This window comes from Xyrauchen texanus, chromosome 49 (assembly GCF_025860055.1).
Source record: "Xyrauchen texanus isolate HMW12.3.18 chromosome 49, RBS_HiC_50CHRs, whole genome shotgun sequence".
NCBI classification, from domain to species: Eukaryota; Metazoa; Chordata; class Actinopteri; order Cypriniformes; family Catostomidae; genus Xyrauchen; species Xyrauchen texanus.
Genome location: NC_068324.1, coordinates 20,270,872 through 20,294,454, shown reverse-complemented (window position 1 = coordinate 20,294,454; position 23,583 = coordinate 20,270,872). Strand labels below are relative to the sequence as shown.

The 23,583-nt window shown below is 42.4% G+C and overlaps 1 protein-coding gene across 1 annotated transcript in view; it reads right to left on the bottom strand.

The window, feature by feature from the left end:
• LOC127640162 (N-acetyl-beta-glucosaminyl-glycoprotein 4-beta-N-acetylgalactosaminyltransferase 1-like) overlaps positions 1 to 23,583 on the bottom strand; it is a 251,321-nt gene that overhangs the window by 162,780 nt on the left and 64,958 nt on the right. Inside the window, exon 2 of the mRNA XM_052122584.1 lies at positions 17,816 to 17,928. Coding sequence (XP_051978544.1) covers positions 17,816 to 17,928 — 113 coding nt within the window. The remainder of the gene's footprint in view (positions 1 to 17,815; positions 17,929 to 23,583) is intronic.

The window sequence follows — 23,583 nt, the reverse complement described above, 5'->3', positions numbered from 1 at the left end:
CCGCAAGCAACTTCCCACTATTTTGTTATTTTCTTCTCCTTTGGAAAGGAGTGGAGGCTTACATCACTCCCCCTGTTGCCTTTGGACTGGAAATTACAACCAAACGCTGCACAATGTGGCATTATATTCACTTTTCGGATGTAGCTACAGTTAAACTTAGCGCCATTAGCTCACCGCTCTCTCTGTTCTGAACACAACCGACACAACCAATATGCGACATCGACCCAGAATGCATTGCGCGCGCAAAAATAATGGCTGCCTTCGTAGTTCAAATTCTGTAAACACTTTGAGGATTTTTTAATTAATGAAAATATTTTATGTATTTCTAACTATATATTTTTGTAGGAGAGAACAGTTGTAGCATATTTAGGGCTTTGTGTCTTAATAATCGGGGTTCCTTTTAAGAACTTGCATCCTACGACAGAGCAGAGGATCTGAGAGAAAAATAAATGCTTAAACTGAGATTTTCGCATCAGTTATTCATCATACTGAAGGCTAGGCTGCCAAATCTCATGTCAATGCTTCTCTTCCTGGTACTTCAAGACTAGGGTTGTGAATCCTAAGGAATTTTACGATTACGGTTCCAATTCCTCTTATGGATTCCAGTTCCTTAACATTTCCAGGAAAGATTCCAGTAATTCTTTTAGTACTTGTTTTTTAAATAATTATTTAGAAATGAGAAATGCAATTCTTATTGCATTTACTATCCTCTGCTGTCTGTTCCCAAATAATTAGACTATTTCATATTTGTACAGAGCAGATTAACAAATCAGAAATACATTTAATACAGTTGTTGTACAATCCAATAATAGATCATTACCCTATTTTAAATAATGAAATCTTAATCAACACGAAATGTGATGGCATATTTCATTAATTAACTTATTCTTTTATAAAGTTCCACTTATTACAACAACACTTGTGTATCTTTAATTATACATTGTGAATATGAACATCCAGTCAGTAACTGTACAGACATTATTGAAACTAATAATTATTGTAAGACCATTATTGTTGTCTTTTGATAAAAGTCATGCTCAGCAGCTCCCAAACTGTCGGGAAATGATAGATTTGCTTTGTTCTTTTAATGCTTAAAACCTCTTTGAAGTCTCTTTGTAGGTCTGTAGACACAAACTTTAAAGGATTAAAATGTTCTTTTGGTCGTTGATTCAGTGACTAACTCATTTCACACAAGACACTCATTTGTCACCACGTTCTGGAGTCACCAGAAATGGTCTCTGAATCATTAAATGGATCTGAACTCATTTTGGGGAGTGTAGTTAAAACACTAAAGCCACTTAAAACCTACAATGCACAAGCGCAGAGTAAAAAATACAATTGTGCACATGCACAGTTGGAATTATTGTAATTGATTAAATGATTTATTCAGGACCAGCTTGTGCTCAGTCTTTTATTGTCATGTGTGAAACAGAAGGATGTGCTCCACAAGATGCCATTTATTTTTGCAGCTAATTTTGCTAAATTTTGCACTTAATTTGCAATACTAGAATCTTTAAAATACTACAAATACTACAAGTATATAATACTTATATATTAATATAATACTTACATCATACTTGTACATTAATATATACTGTAATATATATATACTGCACTGTAAGTGTTTTGTCTGTGCGAGTCACCTACTGACAGCTGTCCCCACCCATTTTAAAATGACTGCTACGCCCCTGATTTAGCCCTATATATAAAGGGTACTAACTTTTTAGTTATTAATATGTTATAGATAACCTTTCTGTTATTAGTGTAAGTACATTTACATCTTCATACCAACTCAAAATCAATGCCTTAATGTCCAGTGAAAATTTAAGTGGGGCACAATATGCAACATTATTGGTAATTTACTTATTTTTGTGATATAATAATAATAATAATAATAATAATAACAATATAACTTTTATTATTAGTTTCAGTCTTTTTACTAGTTTATTTATTTTAAAAGCCACAGAGTATATTTGAGTATATTGTGTTAAATAAGTGTTAATTTAATATCAGCAATTTATTTACGTATATCATTTGCCATCATTATATTGAATTATATAAATTATATTGTATTGCATTTTTTATAAATATTCGCATAATATCAGCCATTGGCCACTCTGTTATCTAGATTATGCACTGGTATCGGCCACTGATAAATCCTTTTGATTGATCACTCATTGTTACTACAATAAAACTGTGGTATTTTGTTATCACCCGGCCACCACTGACACAAAAGAAAAGAAATAACAAATGTTTACAACAAAAATTAACAAAAAAATCTAGGCAAATGGTTCTTGAGTACTCAGAAGTGACAGCAATGTTTCTTCCAACATCGAAACACTTTACACCAATAGAAAGTCAGTAACAACAATTTTGCAATAAATTCCGACATCATTTTGGCGGTAATCTACAGCCTGATTCATCAGACAGCAATTTGTCCATCTACGGGTATGTACATAGTTTAAACAAATGTGCACATGAACTATTCAGGTAGATAAAATGACTAGTAGTAACAAGAATATTTATGGAGAACTCTGGTTATCATGGTACATTTTTAAATAACATACAACTACAACCCATACAGTACTTGGAGTTTAAAGTTTAAGCATCCTGACTGTTTGAGTTATGGGGCATTAGCTAAAACAAGCTATTAAAAAGTCTTCAGTCTTCTCTGAGAAAGCCATCACCAGAGTTTCAGTCTTAATCATTGACCTTGTGCTCTGGCACAAAGAAAACCCCATGAGGATACACTCCCCAGACCCCTTAGGTAAACTGGTTTCAGCCTTTCCATCCTATCCTTATTCTGGCCATGAATTATAGCAGGAACAGTGTTCTCAAGGGTGCCTGAAAGCCAAGGAGCTTTTCATTCAAAGCATAGTCTGACTCCAGGGCTCCACACAATCCCCCAGAAAACATTAAATATACTGACAGAACTATCATGTCCAATGGTTCAGGGATTGATTGGTTACCCTGGTCTAGTTATGTAACGATGTTTCGGGCAGCTGGCAAAGACAAATATGATGCCGATGGAATGCTCACAATTGTACATGTATTAATAAATGTGAAAATCAAAAAATCCTAACATGAACTTGACTTGACTTAAAACTTAGCATAAACATGGCTTGACATGAACACGTTACAAAACACACAATAACTAACAACCAAAAATGGAAAACATGAGGTTCTTACAAACCTGGACATGGGAGAAAATAAACCAATGAACAAACAGAACTCTAAACAAGATAATAAAACAATGAACCAATGAAGACAAGACACAAGAACATGGAGGGAAAACAGTAAATCACATGACCAGGAACACATGACATGAAACAGGAACTAAACTTTTCAAAATAAAAGACATGAAAAACATGAATCGACAAAATACACATGGCAAGTTAGCTACTGCTGGTAGATTTTTTTGGAGGGCTCTTGCACGAAATGCACTATTTCACCATGTCTGGTGCTTTCGACGTCAAAGCTGAGGGTAGTCTATGTTCTTATGGTGCCATCAGCTAATCAGCATAGTCATGACGGCGTTTACCTGTGGATCCAGTGTGATAGTCACATGGCAATTACGGCTCAGGTTGCTTTTCCCAGAACTGAGTGCCTATGAGCAATGATTTCACTTTTAAAAATGCGTACTTCCCTGCAATTCTCCACCAGTTGAGCAACTACCATTAAAGTTCATCTCCAAGCTTTCTCCAAGTATCATAGACCTCGATGGTAATTTCATGTCCTGCGCTGGGCTAGCCTGTTAGCAGGGTTTATGTAGGACAGAGTAAAACTGAAGTCTGAATCATGAAGAGCCTATCTGTGCCTCCAGTGACCTTTGAAATAATCTTGAGTCAGGGACCAATCAGGGCCAGAGGCTTTGACCAATTCCTCAATCTTTCTGGCAAATTGGAGACTTCAGTATAATGGTTAGGATAAAGGGATCAAGGGGACTGAGAAGCAGAAATATTTTTAGAGTGGCAGAATGAAAGAGAGAGTCATAGGTTTACTATAAAATTTTCAATTCACTTTTAACTTTCGAAGCTGCCCTGGGCACTCCATTCTTCATTTCTTTAGAATTAATCAATGGCTCCTGGATTTACAAGTAAAGTGCAAAGGAAAGTCCCCCAAAAAATGTTTTGATGACCTGGCATGTGTGTTTTTCATACAACAAGACTGCATTGAGCACTATAATTGATCTGTCACTACAGCACTGGTGTGTGTGAACCAGGGTAGGGCAAAATATTCCAGCACTTCCCCAGTATTTCAAGAAAACAGTCCCCTCTGTCAACATATTCAAGACAATCTATTTCAGTCATTCAGTTTGACCTGTGAAATGTTTTATGCCAGTAAAAGGTCCTCATGCTGCTGCACAAATAGACATTACAATCAATCACCATTGTGACGAAGCAGGCGGAGAATGAGGATCTAGGCGCAGCAGTTTATTCAAAAACATAAAGAAAATCTCAGAAACAAGCAAAACAAGGGAGACCTGGCACAGAGCATCAAAAACATGCAAGAACTAACACAGGAGACAGGGAAACCAAGGACTTAAATACAGAAAGGAACAAACAAGGGAATATGGAACACCTGGGTGAAATAATCAGGGAATGAGAACTAATCAGGGGAAAACCAATCATAAAATGAAACTACAAAGGACTACAAATACCAAACAGGAAACAGGAACTAAACTAAACTTCAAAATAAAAGCACAAAAACAAAAGACAACAGAGAACATGACAGAGCCCCCGCTTTAAGGAGCGGATTCCAGATGCTCCAAAAAGTAAAAATAAAACAAGAAAAACAAAAAACAAATTGACCAAGGGGGCCAACAGGCAGTCCAAGGGGGCACAGGGGGCAAACAGGCAGTCCAAGGGGGCACAAGGGGCAGACAGGCAGTCCAAGGGGGCACACGGGCCTGGGAGGCGGCGCGGTAGCACGCAGCGGCCACTCCGGATCCACAATGGTGCTATTTTTGTTAAAAAAGCCCGACTTTTGCAACACATGGACATCGAAGCAACCGGTGTTCGTGGTCTACCATCGCCAGACACTACTGAAATATAAGACTCATGCAAAACCAAGCTGCATGATGACCTGCAGGAGGCGCTACGCATACTCGGCTTGCTGCGGAGACCAGGCCTCCAGCCCTCGGCGTCGCCTGATGCCGTGGCCGGGAGAGGACGCCGTAAGCAGTGTGCAGAAAGCGGAAGCTGAAAGAGGGCGGGGTCCATGCTAGGCTAAAACAAACCCTAGCCGGCCGGCTCTCCCGCCTATCCTGCTCTCAAATGTTTGCTCCCTGACAATAAACTGGACTATATCCGACTCCAGCAGGCTACGCAGCATGAGTTTAGAGACTGCTGCGCCTTTGTTTTCACGGAGACGTGGCTCAGCGACAGAGTTCCGGATGCCGCCATTCAGCTAGACGGGCTCGCTTCGCTTCGCGCTCGACAGAAATACAGCTCTCGCGGTAAGACTCAGCGGTGGTGGCTTGTGTGTTTACATCAACACGGAATGGTGCAAGAACTCTATGCTAGTCTCTAGTTACTGTTCATCGCTGTTGGAGCTTGTGACTGTTAGATGCAGACCTTTTATCTACCACGGGAATTCACCACTGTTTGCATAACCGAGTTTACATTCCCCAGCGCTAACGCTAAGGAAGCGCTCTGTGAACTGTATGGGGCTATGAGCTTAACTGCAGAACGCCACCCCGACGGACTGTTTATTGTCGCCGGAGATTTCAACCATGCAAATCTCAAGACAGTGCTCCCTAAATTCCATCAGTATGTGGACTTTGCAACCAGAGGGGCTAACGCGCTTGATCTTGTTTACACAAACATCCCAGGCGCTGCACGGGCGGAGCCCCGCCCCCACCTCGCTACTCAGACCACATCTCTGTTATGTTAATTCCAGCATACAGACCGCCAGTCAGACGCACAAAACCGCTTCAGAAGCAGGTGAAAACCTGGCCAGCAGGAGCCATCTCTGCTCTTCAGGACTGTTTTGAGTGTACTGACTGGCACATGTTCAGGAGGCTGCAACATATGGCTGATTCTACCAACTTGGAGGAATACACAGCATCAGTGACCAGCTACATCAGCAAGTGCATTGATGATGTCACTTTCTCCAAGACCATCACCACACGCCCAACCAGAAGCCGTGGATGACTGCGGAGGTGCGACGCTGCTGAGGTCCCGAGACTCCACCTTCAGAGCAGGCGATAAGGCAGCCCTAAGAACAGCTAGGGCCAAACTGTCACGGGCAATCAGAGAGGCAAAGCGCGACACGCCCAGAGAATCCACAGTCACTTCCAGGACAGCAGTGACACGCGCGCATGTGGCAGGGCATCCAGGCCATCACCAACTACAGGACAACATCAGTTGCCTGTGACAAAGATGCCTCCCTTCCAGATGCGCTGAACGACTTCTACGCCGGGTTTGAAGTGCAGAACGACGTGATGGCGAGGAAGTCCACCCCTCCTCCCAACGCACCAGGTGCTCTGTCTTACCACGGCAGATGTGAGGAAAACTCTACGTAGAGTCAACCCACGGAAGGCTGCTGGACCAGACAACATTCCTGGCAGAGTGCTCAGAGGATGTGCAGACCAGCTAGCAGATGTTCTTACCGACATCTTCAACATCTCTCTGAGCAGCCGCTGTTCCAACGCGCTTCAAGGCCACCACCATCATCCCCATGCCAAAGAAGTCTTCAGTGTCCTGCCTCAACGACTACCGGCCCCGTCACGACTTACACCCATCATCATGAAGTGCTTCGAGAGGCTCGCCATGAGGCAGATTAAGACCCAGCTGCCCCCTCACTAGACCCACTGCAGTTTGCGTGATCGCTCAAACCGCTCAACGGATCGATGCCATCACCACAACCCTCCATCTGGCCCTCACCCACCTAGACAATAAGGACTCATACGCTCGAATGCTGTTCATAGATTTCAGCTCAGCATTCAACACAATCATTCCCCAGCACCTGATTGGAAAGCTGAACCTGCTGGGCCTGGACACCTCCCTCTGCAACTGGATCCTGGACTTCCTGACTGGGAGACCTCAGTCAGTCCGGATCGGAACAGCATCTCCACCACCACCACACTGAGCACTGGGGCCCCCAGGGCTGTGTGCTCAGTCCACTGCTGTTCACTCTGTTGACTCACGACTGTGCAGCAATGCACAGCTCGAATCACATCATCAAGTTCGCCGATGACACCACCGCGGTGGGTCTCATCAGCAAGAACAACGAGTCAGCATACAGAGAGGATGTGCAGCTGCTGATCGAACTGGTGTAGAGCCAACAACCTGTCCCTGAATGCTCGACAAAACAAAAGAGATGGTTGTTGACTTTAGGAGAGCACAAGGTGAACACACTCGCTGAACATCGACGGCTCCTCTGTGGAGATCGCCAAGAGCACCAAATTCCTTGGTGTTCACCTGGCGGAGAACCTCACCTGGTCCCTCAACACCAGCTCTATCACCAAGAAAGCCCAGCAGCGTCTCTACTTTCTTCAAGGCTGAGGAAAGCACATCTCCCAACCCCCATCCTCACTACATTCTATAGAGGGACTATTGAGAGCATCCTGAGCAGCTGCATCACTGCCTGGTTTGGGACTTGCACCGCTTCGACCGCAAAGCCCTGCAGAGGATAGTGAGGACAGCTGAGAAGATCATTGGGGTCTCTTCCCTCCATCAAAGACATTTACAAAAACACTGTATCCCAAGAAGCAACCAGCATTGTGGATCTACCCCACACACCCCTCACACAAACTCTTTACTCCTCCTCCCGCCTGGCAAGAGGTACCGAAGCATTCGGGCCCTCACGGCCAGACTGTGTAACAGCTTCTTCCCCAAGCCATCAGACTCCTCAATACTCAGAGACTGGTTTGACACACACGTGTCCTGAGTTGCACTTTAATTACTGTCACTTTATAACTGTCTGCTACCTCAATAACTGCTATGTGCATAGAACACTATCTCATAGTATGTTATGTTTACATTTTTAGAAACTGTCATCTTTTGCACTACTGAGTACTGGTCGGCGCTGCACTGTCTATTGTCCTGTTCATTGTCAGTAATTTGTTGTACTGTCCTGTACTTTTTGCACATGTTTGCACGTGCACTTTATATAGGTATATATAGGTAGTTTATATAGGTATTTTATTTCGCTGTGTAGTCTCATGTGGTCCTATGTTGGTCCTTTGTTGTTTTTATGTAGCACCATGGTCCTGGAGGAACGTTGTCTCGTTTTGCTGTGTACTGTACTAACTGTATATGGTTGAAACGACAATAAAAACCACTTGACTTGACTTGACAGGACAGGGACTGGGTCAGGGGGCCTGGGAGGAGGCCACAGGTCGGGAACTGGGTCAGGGGGCCTGGGAGGAGGCCACAGGACAGGGACTGGGTCAGGAGGCCTGGGAGGAGGCCACAAGACAGGGACTGGGTCAGGGGGCCTGGGAGGTGGACACAGGACAGGGGCCGGGTCAGGAGGCCTAGGAGGAGGCCACAGGTCAGGGGGCCTGGGAGGAGGACACAGGACGGGGACTGGGGCAGGGGGCCTGGGAGGAGGCCACAGGTCAGGAACAGGGTCAGGGGGCCTGGGAGGAGGCCACCGGACAGGGGCAGATTCAGGAGGCCTGGGAGGCGGAACCATGGAAGGCCCTGGAGGCGGAGCCGTGTGGGGCTCAGGAGGCGGAGCCGTGGGGGGCTCAGGAGGCGGAGCCGTGGGAGGCTCGGGAGGCGGAGCTGAGGGAGGTGGCGCCGTAGGAGGCTCTAGAGGCAGTGACCTAGAAGGCTCTGGAGGCAGATCCAAGGGAGGCGGAGGCGTGGGAGACTCAGGAGGTGGAGCTGAGGGAGGCTCAGGAGGCGGAGCCGTGGGAGGCTCAGGAGGCGGAGCTGAATGAGGTGGCGCCGTAGGAGGCTCTAGAGGCGGAGCCCGGGAAGGCTCGGGAGGCGGAGCTGAGGGAGGTGTCGCCATAGGAGGCTCTAGAGGCGGGGCCGTGGAAGGCTCGGGAGGCGGAGCTGAGGGAGGTGGCGCCATAGGAGGCTCTAGAGGCGGAGCCCTGGAAAGCTCTGGAGGTGGAGCCGTAGGAGGTGGAGCCGTGGAAGGCTCAGGAATTGAAGCCATGGGAGGCTCGAGGGGCAGAGCCCTGGGAGGCTCGAGGGGTGGAGCCCTGGGAGGCTCTAGAGGCGGAGCCCTGGGAGGCGGAGCCCTGGGAGGTTCGGGAGGCTCGAGAGGCGGAGCCCTGGGAGGCTCAAGAGGCGGAGCCCTGGGAGGTTCGGGAGGCGGAGCCCTGGGAGGTTCGGGAGGCGGAGCCCTGGGAGGCTCGGGAGACATGAGAGGCGGAGCCCTGGAAGGCTCGGGAGGAGGAGCCCTGGAAGACTCGCGAGACTTGGGAGGCGGAGCTGTGGAAGGCTCGGGAGGAGGAGCCCTGGAAGACTCGAGAGACTTGGGAGGCGGAGCCCTGGAAGGCTCGGGAGGAGAAGCCCTGGAAGACTCGAGAGACATGAGAGGCGGAGCCCTGGAAGGCTCGGGAGGAGGAGCCCTGGAAGGCTCGGGAGGGCGGAGCCCTGGAAGGCTCGAGAGGCGGAGCCAAGGAAGGCTCGAGAGGCGGAGCCAAGGAAGGATCGGGAGGCTCGAGAGGAGCCCTGGGAGGCTCGGGAGGCTCGAGAGGAGCCCTGGGAGGCTCGGGAGGAGGAGCCCTGGAAGACGAGAGACTTGGGAGGCGGAGCCCTGGAAGGCTCGGGAGGAGGAGCTCTGGGACGGTCGAGGCTACAGGCGCTGGCTCTGGGACGGTCGAGGCTACAGGCGCTGGCTCGCTGACCGTGGCAGGCATGGGATCTGGTTCGTTGCCCATGGCTCGCTGACCGTGGCAGGCGTGGGCTCTGGCTCGCTGACCGTGGCAGGCGTGGGCTGGGGATCAGAAGCCTTTCCTCTTCTCTTCCTCCTCCCGGCGGACGGAGCTGACAACGCTGGCTCTGGGATGGTTGAGACTGGAAACGCTGGCTCTGGGACGGACGAGGCTTTCAGCTTGTTGGCCGTGACAGGCGTGGGCGTTGGCTCAGGGGCAAACCTCTCCAAAATCATATCCACATACTCGATCCAAGTGTACTCACCACTCTCTGGCAACTCCTCCCATCCATGGGCAAGGAGGCCGATCTGGTAGATGGACTTTAGGTGTCTGTCTGCATAACCAGTGCATCTGGCAATGGTGCAAAACATACGTGTGTATTCGATCAAAGGGAGGTTCGCCCGGCTCAACTGGAGGAAGATTGCTGCTAGATCCATCTAAAGGTTAGTTCTTCTGTGACGAAGCAGGCGGAGAATGAGGATCTAGGCGCAGCAGTTTATTCAAAAACATAAAGAAAAACTCAGAAACAAGCAAAACAAGGGAGACCTGGCACAGAGCATCAAAAACATGCAAGAACTAACACAGGAGACAGGGAAACCAAGGACTTAAATACAGAAAGGAACAAACAAGGGAATAAGGAACACCTGGGTGAAATAATCAGGGAATGAGAACTAATCAGGGGAAAACCAATCATAAAATGAAACTACAAAGGACTACAAATACCAAACAGGAAACCGGAACTAAACTAAACTTCAAAATAAAAGCACAAAAACAAAAGACAACAGAGAACATGACAGCCATTTAGCAGGTTTAGACCTTTGTATCTGGGGTGGATGTGGGTTTCAAAGAAAAAAACTCTCTTAGCACGCTGCAGTGAAACCAAATTATCTGCAAAGCTGAGCAATTTAAATGTTAGACAAAAAGAGATGAAAATTTATTGGCAACCCAATTACACATCAAAGGACCAATCAGCTTACACCATGTGAGCAGATTAGATTAACATGTCACATGTGAGTGAGCCAGTTGGCAAACATATGCCAATATACCAAGAACCTATGGGCTTGTATCACAGAGTTGCATGGCTGAAATTTGGTCATTGATTTTGAAAATGTTGCTCCACTCTGGTTTATATAAACTGTACAATGTAAAAAGTTCCATAAGCAATCTGCTAATATATGTAATTGAAGGTGATCTTGGATCCCATTTATAAAGTAAAATAGTAATTATAAAGTTGTACTGATTACATTTTATTTATTTGAAGGGGGAAAAAAAAAGGCTTTGTTTCCGGACAGTATAATTTTCATTACTGTATTACAGAAATATGTTTTTATAATAAGTGAGATTTTTTTTACTTTGCTGTCATGATGATTTGGGGTACAAATGGGCTTAATTGTAATGAAATTATAAAAAACAAAAACATATCAATAACAATAATAATAATAATAAGCTATAATAATCAAACATCTATAAATATGTTCTGGTAAGACATTTACAATTCACCTCGTATGGCATAAAGTCAACCCAGAATTGTCCTTTGCAACTTGTCAGCTAGTTATGGTAGGCTAAAATATGTTAACACAGGTGAAAATAAATTAGAATTATGAGGGTGAGGACTAAACATCAGAAAGGAGTAAAAGTCTGTGTGTGTGTGTGTGTGTGTGTGTGTGTGTGTGTGTGTGTGTGTGTGTGTGTGTGTGTGTGTGTGTGTGTGTGTGTGTGTCTGTTGAAAGTTGTGGTATAGAATGTATGTTTTCTATGTGCCGGTGTAATCTCACAATTTAAACAATTACATTTAAACAAACCTTATTGACGTGCTATGACATAATTGTCCACATTCCCACAGAACAGCTATTAAAAATACAATTTAGTCAATTATTCTGATCTATCTGTATGTAAAGCTCATTAAGAGGTGTATTTTGGCCCTGTATGCGCTTTATTGACCTCCCAGCAGTCTGACTTAGATATTGATTTAACACACCATCTATATTGGCTACAAATATATTGAGTGTCTGCCCGGCTTCACCAGTCACTGACGATGATTGACTGACAACTTTTTACAGCCATGTGCTTGAGGAAGTCTTTGTGTTACAGCAAAAGGCAACCTAAAAGCATACGTTTTTTTATTGGCCGGCCAGGAGTTGGAAATATCAGTCACTGCCAGGTTGACAAATGGCTTGACAGGCCGGCACTGCTGCCAGTAAAGCATCGGCAAGGCCAAAGATCTTGATTTTTATGGCAATAAAGGCAATTTCAGATTAAGGTCCAGAATCTTCATTCTACAAAGCTGGATGTAATGACACCAACATAATTAAAATCCGGTGAGCCCTGAAAACCAACTTCCACATCAAGCAATCATCTACCAGCAGTGGCTTACTGGCCCATGCTAGCCAACCAAACCCTGAGCCATTGACTGTCCCTGTAAGTTTCCTTTCATAAGAATGCATCTGAGAAATGTGCATAAGACGTAGTACTCAGACTAATTGTTTAACTGTAATGAAAGTTGTGAACAGGCTAACCTATTAACACCATTTGTATTTAGGACATGATCACAAAGAAAATCAACATGTTACTTCTCAAAGTTGGTGTATCCTGAAATCAACTCTAAAATACTGACAAATGCCATCCCCCGTCAGACATTTTTGCATGAATTGAAAGGTAAACTCATTTTTCCTCTAGAGCACACTTCGGAGGTTGCATAATGATGTTAGCAGTTCCAGTCAATTTCTGTCATCTTGACCTGCCCTAAATCTATCGCTTCCTAGTATGTCTAACTGTTAAGGATCTTTGCAGCCAAGCCGAAAGTTTTAGGTTAAGTCCCAAGAAAGGGTAACCCATAACCTGGAGGTTTAGTCCATTACTGCTGTGCCCTAATCAAGGTCTTTCGAATTTATCAAGGGGTATAATCCCTGCCTTACACTTTAGATGTCGACATGTTAAATTACAAGTTCTGCCAAGTGTTCCACCAAACAAACTCCTTGGAGAAAGTTTCTCCCTCTAATCTCTGCCCTGAGCCAATTATTCTTCCACCCTAAACGCCTATACCTTTCCTCGAATAATCTTGAGGGTGACTCTGAATTTGTCACTTCATGCCTTCTTTCTCTCTCTTTATCTCAGAAATCCTTGCTCTTTCCTCCCTGCATCTGCATAACCTGTGCAGCCATTAATCCTGTAGGAGCGGCTTGTGAACCCAGTGACCATCCTTTGCCACAAAGTCTGGCTATGGTAGATGTTTAAACAATCAATGGCGGTTATCTTATAAGTGGGTCTATTACTCCTAGAAGGTCCCAGGAATGACATCATGAGCCATTAACAGTTGCATAGATTTGCAGCCAATTATTTTAAGAGAGTTGCCGCAGACTGAGTTGAATTACTGTCGATGTACTTGGAGACAGCGAACCTCTTGAGATGGTAAAGAGTTTTTCTTTTTTTGCTCTGCTGGCTGTGTTGCCTGGGAAAGTAAGAAGCTTTTCAGAACCTCTCTGAGGCGCTGCTTCCACCAATTGCCCTAATGTCACAGACTGAAACACTGAGCTCATGTACCAGGTATCACCTGAAAGAGGTCCTCGGGGTCATTATAATGGATGATACAGACAGCAACATCCCACCCAACTCCCCCACCGTCTCCCCCATGCTTTCACATCAACACTCGGACACCCATCCTTTAGTAAGAGGAAAGTGAAACATGTACCATGACCTTTAGTATGGTACACGAAATGTACCAAGGTTGAGTAAATGACATAATCAAAATTTTGGGGTGAACTATCCTTTTAATGGTTTGTAATAACAAATTTGTGAGTTAGTCAGAGCACTACGAAAGAGGACTTTGGAAAGGAAACAGAATGTAGGTGGCATTTGTTAAAATGTGACCAAATGGGGACACATGTATGTCAATGCTTGCATGTTGTTAATTAACATCAGACAAGCCAGTGAACCACTCCTTAGATTTCTATAAAGAGTGAAGTTTCTCTCTAATTAAAGAGCCTGTTAGGCAACGCTGTATTGAAATTCCTCAAACATTCTATTTTTTTTCTCCTCAAATATTTGCAATGAATTCTGCGCAAATCACTGAACATATAGACACCATTCAAACTTAAACTTTCCCATTGAATTATATTGATAGAATGTTCAGTATATGAAACGTAACTGACAGTGACTGTAATATTAGCATTTAATTGCGATTGGCCTTTTTTGCATACTGAGTTTTGATTGGTCTTCCTTCTATCTATGGCTGCCTTTATTTGGCAAAGACAAGGTTGTGTGAAATGTGTTGTACAGCCAAAAGAAAACAAGATGTGTGCTGATTGTCATGACTTTAGCAAAGCGGCTTTGGTTTTTTTATGTACACAGAAGCAAACACTAAAATCTAATCTGAGTTAAAATTTTAGCACAGTTATTTTGCTGCCTTGCAAGCACTTGAATTTCTTTCAGGAAATTCAAACCTAGTTCTTATTCAAGTGTGGTTTGGAATAGAGGCCACATGTCTCAGATACTTTACACTCATCTGTCACTTTAGATGTCACAGACTTTTTAACAGTCTGTCAGCACACAATCGTATGGCTTGAAGAATTTTGCTGGACTTTATTTGTGTTTCACACACATGAGAACAAAGAACTGGTTTGTCAAACCAGAAAGAGAAAGTTTAGGGTCTTTTCAAGGTTTTAGAGTTTACAGCACAACGTCGTCATGATAAAGAAACTTTAAAATTGTATTTAACTTTACACAGAAAAGGTTAGTAAGCAATTTTATCACACCAAAATCCTGTTAACATGCATATTGTTTGTCTTGTGGCTGTATTTTTTTAAACAGTGCATATATTAAAGATTACGAATTGACCCCATTCACTTCCACTGTAAGTGCCTCACAGTAACCCAGATTTGTTTTTATTTAATTTAACTTAATTTTTTAAGAAAGGACCAATCAAAATTATTTTTTGTGGTTATCAACATCATGCCACAAATGTTGTTGATTAATCTTAACTTGTATTGAGCCTAGAATATTATTTTAATGACAAAGAAAATGTTGTCTATGGACAAACGTTTCAGTTCGTCCAGATCTTGTGTGTGACATTGAGATTCTGAGGCAGAACTAAACAGCAGTAATGTATGCAGTGCACAGGCAATGATAGATTTATCTCCACATTCATAAATCACTCCTCCAGCACAGCATCTGTCATGCTTCTCTGTTTGTCCACATCATCTTCTGTGATCTCTATTCCATTATCACTTGATGAATTCATCCCTAACAGCTTTAAAACCATTGAATTAAAAACTCCATGAACTAGCTTGATGGGCACAATTTTATTTTCTATGTTGAAGTTTTTCCTATTAATACATTAAGTTGGGGCAGGACATTTTAATGTGAATGTTGAAAAAAAGGCTTTAGCCAAGAGTCTTTAATTTACGTCACAGCCTAGAAAACCACACCTGACCGTTTTCGCTATGGACAAAAGTAATAAACACCTGAAGACACATTACAGTTAAATTGTGGAGGATACCTCTCCACCACACTACACCTTCAGACCTGCCAGAATCTGAGGGTAACTTTGCCACCTACTGTAAATGGCCTCAAATCTTACAGACATGGACGAAAAGCCACAATCCTGATCCTGATGGTATGGTGTGTGCTGTGCTTCAAATGAGAGGTACAAAAAGCCGAGCCTCTCTGCTTTGTGGGAGGACGGAAATGCAGAGAAGGCTTTTTTGAGAAACTTTTTGGATGAGTAGAGAGGTAATCAATCATTTAAACTGATGTGAGCCGAATTTTATTCCCGACTGTCTGTCCTCATTTTCCAAGGGCTGAAGTGACCTCAGATGTCTTCAGAAAGTGGAATCAACTCAACTTTTTATCTTGTAATGGTGCTGCTTGGATATCAAAGCTAATAGAACAAAAACATCTAAAATGACATTGAAACAGCAGCCTGCATGTTCAAAAGAGTGTGCAGAAATTACAAGCTACTACACAATGCCTTTTGACTCTTTTATACAATGAAAAAAGCCAAAAATCTTCTACTGAACAAATCTAATGCACCCCAGGCGAACAAAGCCTGCATTGTTTGTTTTAAAGTGTGATTGTTGAGGGTAATGCCACAGAAGTAATGCCAATATAGCAGGTCTTTCTCTCTGTGGATTGTTGCGTTTAACAATTTTAGCATTTTAACATATTATAAAAAGAGCGCTTTTTATTTATGTGTTTGTGGCAGGGCGGAGGGTGGGGCCAGGTTGTGATTATACACACCTGGTCCCTTATCAGGCTAATTAAGCCTCAGAGAGGGATAAAGGCCGATGGCAGACGGTGGTGCGACGAGAGAGAGATCATTTACGGACATGTCCGTCATGTGTGTTTGTGTCTTTTTAAGTTTATCATTAAAACTATTATTTATATTGCCAAGCCGGTTCTGGCCTCCTCCTTTCCATCGAACTGCTTTACACTGGTGCTGAAACCCGGGAAGGAGGAGGGATGCCCGTCGCGGAGTCCTTGACACTGCCGTCCACCCAGGGGAGCGCCGCTGCCATCCACCGGGGGAGGGAGTAGGCCGACCGCCCGATCGTGGTGAATGGCCGCCGTCTGCGAGACGAGTGGGGACTGGACTCCCCGACCGCCTGGAGCGATGGAGCCGCTGCCAGGGGTGGAGGAGAGCCCTGCCATCCCCCAGAAACGCGGAGGGGTCGAAGGAAGACCGCCGTCCGTGAGGGGAGGAGGGAAGTGTCTCCCCGACCGCTTGCAGCGGTAGGGCCGCTGACAGGGGCGGAGGAGTGTCCCCACGAGTCGTCGAGAACGCGGAGGGGCATTTTGACCGCCAGGGTTCGTGAGTCTGACTCAGGTCCGCCCGGGAACAAGCGGCTGTCGTCCGCTTGAGAGGGTGGAGAAGTGATCGAGGAACATGCGACGGTGTATCAGAGAACCGGCTAGTAGGTTTTTTTTTTTTCTCTCCTCTCTCTCTCTCACTGCCGCTCTGCGTTGGCCTTTTCCCACTCATTTAAATTTTACAGTGTTTTCTGGGGGGGTACTACACTGTTACAGGAAGTACCCCACCATTTTAATTATTTCTGTTTCCCTTCGCTTGTCCCCTCCCTCGTCGAGGTAGATGGGGATGACCTGCCGGCAGACCGGGCTTAAAGCACGCCCATGTAGCAGGGTGGAGGGCGGGGCCGGGTTGTGATTATACACACCCGGTCCCTTATCAGGCTAATTAAGCCTCCAAGAGGGATAAAGGCCGATGGCAGACGGTGGTGTGACGAGAGAGAGATCGTTTACGGACATGTCCGTCATGTGTGTGTTTTGTCTTCTGTTTAAGTTTATTATTAAAATATAATTTATATTGCCAAGCCGGTTCTTGCCTCCTCCTTTCCATTGAATTACATTACAGTCTTTTTTTTTATTAAGATAATGGTAAAAATAACCTAGGTAATCCAGCTACAATCATCTCAGCTGGCATGTTCTACTGAAAATAAAGAGTGTCACATCCAAACCACACCCACATACAATTGGTTTTAACTATTCATCAACATTCTTCAACTAGCTGAATTTTCCAAGGTCAAGAATTTCAGGAATGTGCGCAAACAGGAGATGATCACTAAATGAAAAACTTAACAGAACAAAAACTTTATTTTATTTAATTGTAGGCAAAATAAAAGAAGCCATTTCATCTAGTAAGTATAAATTAGCATTAATGCACAATTTTTTAAAGAGAACTCAAATCTCTTTCAGGCTGAAAAAGAATCCAGTTCTCTTTGCATTCACACTGGTCCACTCAAGTCCACTTTTTATTCACTTTACATTCTCATCAAGTGACTTGAACTGTTTTATTGACTTATTTAAAATGCAGCCTTTTGTGGTTCAGAGATTCACAAGTTTTATTGCAATTCTGAATGTGTAGCTCTAGTCAATCTGAAGAAATCAAAATCCCCTTTTTGTTGGATTTTGTTCAAATGTTTTGATCAAACCTTGAACCTTAGCAAACTTTAAGTAACTCACTGTGTTCTCCTCCTCTTGGCTGTTGCTGGCATCTTCACTTTTGCGATACTTGTCTGGAGAGCGCGAGTCTCTCTTATGAGTGGTATCTGTTCCTTCCATCTGCCTCTCTCCATCTGACAATGAAAAAGACCACACAGATTTCATCATGAGTATTATTAGGTCTATTTCATTCCCATTTATATTACATGTAGCACACTAAAGGAAGCTATTCGTTGCCACTGTAGTGACTCCTCTGTGCACAGGGATAAGGCTACAGCCAGGGTGCAAAATTAACACTTGTCAAATGCATGTAAAAACAATTCACTCCAAAATTACAAGGAAAAATCAAAATGGATTTCAACATTTGACTTTGTTTCACTGATGAAGGAAAAGAAAGACATACAACACCTATAGATCAGGTTCAGGTTTCACCCCAAATGAGAAAAAAACAAATTACGTTTAAATGATGGAAATAAAGCCTATTTTAAGACAATTTATGTTGGTTTCCCAGTGACATTTAATATTTTCATGACAGTTAAGAACCAATCCCCCTAACCCCACACAAATGATCATTACCGTAATGTGTCCAGACACTTAACTTATTATTATTATTATTATTTTGGTAAATCTCATTACGATGATTCTCATTAGATTCTCATTACTGTAAAAGAGTGATTTCATTTACTACACTGAAATATAAATACTTTAATGCAATTATTTAATCAAGCAATTTATTCACATATTATTTATATGCTTAAATATTTATGTATTATTTTAGAATATATAATTTATTTTATTATCCTAAATTAAAGTTAATACAACAAATACTGGCATGATATATAAATATTTTAAAATATGTAATATTATTTTTTACTTACAGTAATTTGATTTATTTTCTCACAAAGATTAAAAAGTAGTAGTAGTGGGTAACTTACTCAAAATAGTAATCCACTACAAATAAATTCTCAAAAATTTTAATCAGATTAATTTCATGACAAAGCAATCACATTATGAATTACTTAAACATTAAAATAAACATTATGAGCTTGAAAAGACTCTTTGAGTAGCTGTTTGTTTGATGAATGACAACCGCTACTAATAACGAAAGGAAGATTGCATTTGACAAATTGACTGCAAATATAAGAGCTGTAAACATTTTATCATGGTACTTTGGTTACGTGTTCGAGAAAAAACTGTATGAGTAACTGTTTAAGTGAATATAAATTACAGACACTTAACCAGCACAGCCTGTGTTGGTGCGAAAGCTGATTTGAATCTAGCAGCTTGTAACGTAACTGGCTGCTGCAGAAACACATATGTGTGACACTACTCTGTGGGGTCCAGTTATTAACTGTGTGTGACGGTAAGTATGAAAGGGTTAAGAAAATGAAGCGTAGGCCAGAAGCATATTCTATACAGAAATTGATCTGAAAAAGAAAACATGCCATAGACAAAGACAATTTAGTGCAACAGTGAAAATGTCACTTGTATCAAGCTTTCATAGCTAGAAGCATTTCTAGAAATCTTCATCATCCCTAAAGTTGATTGTTTTCCATTCATCCAGTAAAGATTACTTTTATGACTGAAGTCTTCATCTCATGTGAGTGAATGTAATTTTAAACATATCTGTCAAAAGAACTATTCATTACTTTAGGTATAAAACATAGGAGACAGAATCCTTGAAGATGACTGTGTGTAAACAACTAAACTCTTTCTGTGACATTTATCCCATCCAGAGTCAGGTATCAAATGTCAAAATAATACAAAATAAAATGCTCAGGTATACAAACTCATATGAGTGTTTGAAAACTGCAGTCCGGAGTTCCCGTGAAACTGTCACGGATGCCCCAGGAATTCACTTAGCGGAATGAAAAAAACACGGATGTGCTCAGTCACAGCATGAATACCGACATCCCAGACGGCCTTTGTTGTTGCAGTACCTTGAACAACATTGTGGAAATTTTGGATGATGGCTTTATCACTCAAGAACCAAACCTCCTCATTTTAACCTCCTTGAGTGTAAGATCCATGAATTTCACAGTGATCCCTGGCAAAAAATAATATCTGCAACCACAGACTGAACATTAAAGAGTATTGAATTATTTCCTATGAGAGAGTCTTCAGTAAATGTCATACTCCCAATTAAATGATATTAGCATCAGTGGCACTAGCAGAAGTGACATTTTTATGTAAATAAAGCCATCGTTTTTTCTTCCAAGGCACTGCCTTTATGCAAATGTCCATGCTCAAATATTCATGAGTTACCAAGCAAAAACGAATGGAAGTTGAACCTTGCAGCATTTACTTCGCAATCCTCTCTACATCCCTTTGCATGTACAGTATAGTGGCCCATAAAAGTATTTGGACACTTCAGCCCCGCTTATATAATGCAAAGACATTCATATTAAAGTAAGTTGCATTTATTTTAAATCTCAACTGTAACATTTCTGCACCACTATTGTCACCAAATAGAATGTAGCTATTCATTGGCTTAATTAATTAATTTAATCAACAATTAGTTGTCCACACAATCAAATGAGAGCACTGGCAACATCTGACACACACCATGAAATGCACAGATTTATATCTCGTAATCTACTTGCAAATGCAGCAATGCTTGCATCACAGAGTAAACCATGAGTTATACCAGAGAGCTATTGAAGAAAATGAAAAACCATCTGTAAAAATGCTGAAGGTGACTGGTAAGTGGACAAAGCGATGACCTAAAACACTACAAATCTACAAGAGAATGTCTAAAACAGAGACAATGCAGGGCTATGCTATGGCAGAGTCAGAGCTCAGATCATAACCTGATTGAAATGCTGTAAAGCAGGGGTTGGCAACCTATATCACGCATAGGTTGCCGACCCCTGCTCTTCAGCAGGTAATCACTGGCACGCCAGCAACGGCAAGAGAGTACACTATTTTATTTATATAAATTCCGCACTAGCATTCCAATCTCCATCGGCACAGCTATTGACCAGTGAAATAAAAAATGGCACTCCATGTCAAAAAGGTTGTTGACCCCTGCTGTAGAGGCACTTGATGAAGACAGTATATGAAAGATAGTCCACCACACAGATAAACAAGTTGGCAATAATCTTACAGTATGTAAAGCACTGATGGACAATTATAAAATAAACTGGATTACCGAAATATCGAGAAGGCTCATTAATCGTTCAATATTTGTTAAGCCATTAACTTTGCCCAGTCTGGCAATTCTAACATTCATCCATGAATTAATGTATTAATTATCCTGTTCACTGACTGGAAGTTTGTACAACAAAACATCATTTTGTGGACATGTGAGGAGTTGTGTTTGACAGCGGTCTAGAGTTTGTTACAACAATAATGTTATGATGGACAAAATATACTAAATTGGTGGCATAAAGTACTTAGTAAAGACAAAATAATCTGAATTGGCAATTTACAAAAGCTTCTACCGTCTCTATGACTGATGTTTTCTTCTGTTTTGGTGCATGTGTGCTTGACCAGTCAGCATCAGTTACGTATAAATTATGTATGTAAGTCACTTTGGACCATAAGTCGCAGGAACTTTCAGATGATGAAAAAACCAAAATTTATATTGCGGAAAATATGGCACCCTGCTGAAAAAAAAAAAAAAACAGCAAAGCTGGTCACCAGCATATGTTCAGATTTGAATTCTGTTTCATGACATGGAATGCAGGTGTGCTGGTGTTCCAACAAGGCTTTTTGACTAGCTTTCTTTGGTAACCAGCATTACTAGATAAATCATACTGGTCCACATGCATCTCAGCTCAGTTTTGCTAATGAACAACATGGACAAGCTAGACCAGCACCAAATCAATACTAACCAGTATAAACCAGCCTAGACCAGCATTGGAAATTGCATGATGGTAAGGATGGTCATTAAACTTATGTGAATATGTTAAGATAAATAGTGCTGATAACTGTTCTGCTGTTGAGAAATATTCTGGGTGGTTGTTAGGGTGTTGGTAGGTGGTTGCTAGAGTGTCACTCTACCTGCCTTACTGTCCCAAGTGAAAAGAGGCCACCCCCCATGTCTCTCTAATTTTCTATTCTGGAGATAGGAGCCCTCTGCTCCCTTTTGAATTTTAAATCTCTGGGATTATTTCACCTGGTTTTTAAGCCTGATCGCTTATAGTCATAGCACATCTCTCCTAATTAAGCTGGTCGATTTGATCCCTTATTCATGGGTGTATGATAAAGGGTTACATGCCAAAACTTTGGCAGAAGAAGAATTTGGTCAGAAGATCAGAGAAATAGTTATAGTAGTGCCTTACTAAAAAAGCACTACTGCAAGCTCAAACTTTCACAAAAAGCTACAATTCAGTAGAGAGTACAACTGGTGCTTACAAACCAAGTGTATCACAAGGTAAATCAAGAGCTTTAAAGATGTATTCAATATACCAGGTCTCAGGTCTCACAGTAAGAGACAGAGTCTTGATTACTGTTATTGTTAGCAGTGGTTTAGTGATCTGGCAGTTCTAACAGTTATTCACAAGTTATTGCTGGGATGTAAATTTGGAATGAGAAAACAGAATATTTTTAATCTATATCTTTTTGAAATAATCTTCCAGATAATCAAACATGGCGCAACTGTGTGAAGAAGTAAGAGCAGCTAAAACATCACATATGGCCACCAAGACAGAGAAGGGAGGGGACTTGACTATGGACATCAAATGCTCATTTGATGTCCATGCATTTGATGTTATGCTGTGATGAATCATGAGATTCTCACAGCATAACATTGAAAATTAGCTACAAGCAACAATCAAGAGGATCCAATCAGATAGGGAATAAATTAATTAGAATAAATTACAACAGTTGCCACATTTACATCTACATCTTGTGCATGTTTTCCAATGATAAAAGCTTTACATGGGGAAAAAATGCTGAAAATCAACCTCCTTGAGTTTTTAGGATGTCCTTCTTACAATGCTTCCTTGGGCAGAATTTGATTAAATACTACATGTGTCCTCAGATTGTTCAGGTGTCCATAATAATAACAATAACAATAATAATAATAATAAGATTAATTTATATAGCACTTTTCCCAAGCTCCAAGTACTTTACATGCAACAACATACATAAATACATCAAAACAAAACACAAAACAATAGTCCACAGACACAAATCATTAAAACAATACAGTCCACAAAAGAACAACATAACAATCCAGGAGTAAAATATTTAGTCTAAAGTGAAAATGTGGATGTGCACAAGTCTGATCCAACAGTTCAAAAGAAATGAACAGAGGGGGAAATAATGACATGACCAGAGTTGTCCCTCGTGGAGTGGATACTCCAAGCAACCCACATCTCCCACACCACAGAGCCAAGACAAGTACTAACTCCAGGACACCAAATGGCAAATGGGAACACACAATGACAACAGGCACCACGTCGTAAAATCCCCAATCACAAAGCACAGCACCACCGTCCACAGCAACCATGCTGCAAATGACACCAGATAGGCAGGCCGGTGGAATCAGGTAGACCGGGTAACACACCGTACCAGGCCGGTGAGCAGAGCAGCCCACCACACACCAGCAGGAACCATGAAACTGGTGAAAGTCTGTTAGAATTAAATCCAAAAATGTTCATTTTCTGAGTGTGTGAAATGAAAGGGAAAAAAGTGTATTTAAGCAAATACAACGAGACGGAACAAAACTAAAGACATACAAACAGCTCCGGAGTGAAGCGGCAGCCAAAACACACAGAGCGTACTCACACCGGCAACATGCAATATAAGACCATGTGGCATTGCATTCAGAAGATATAGGT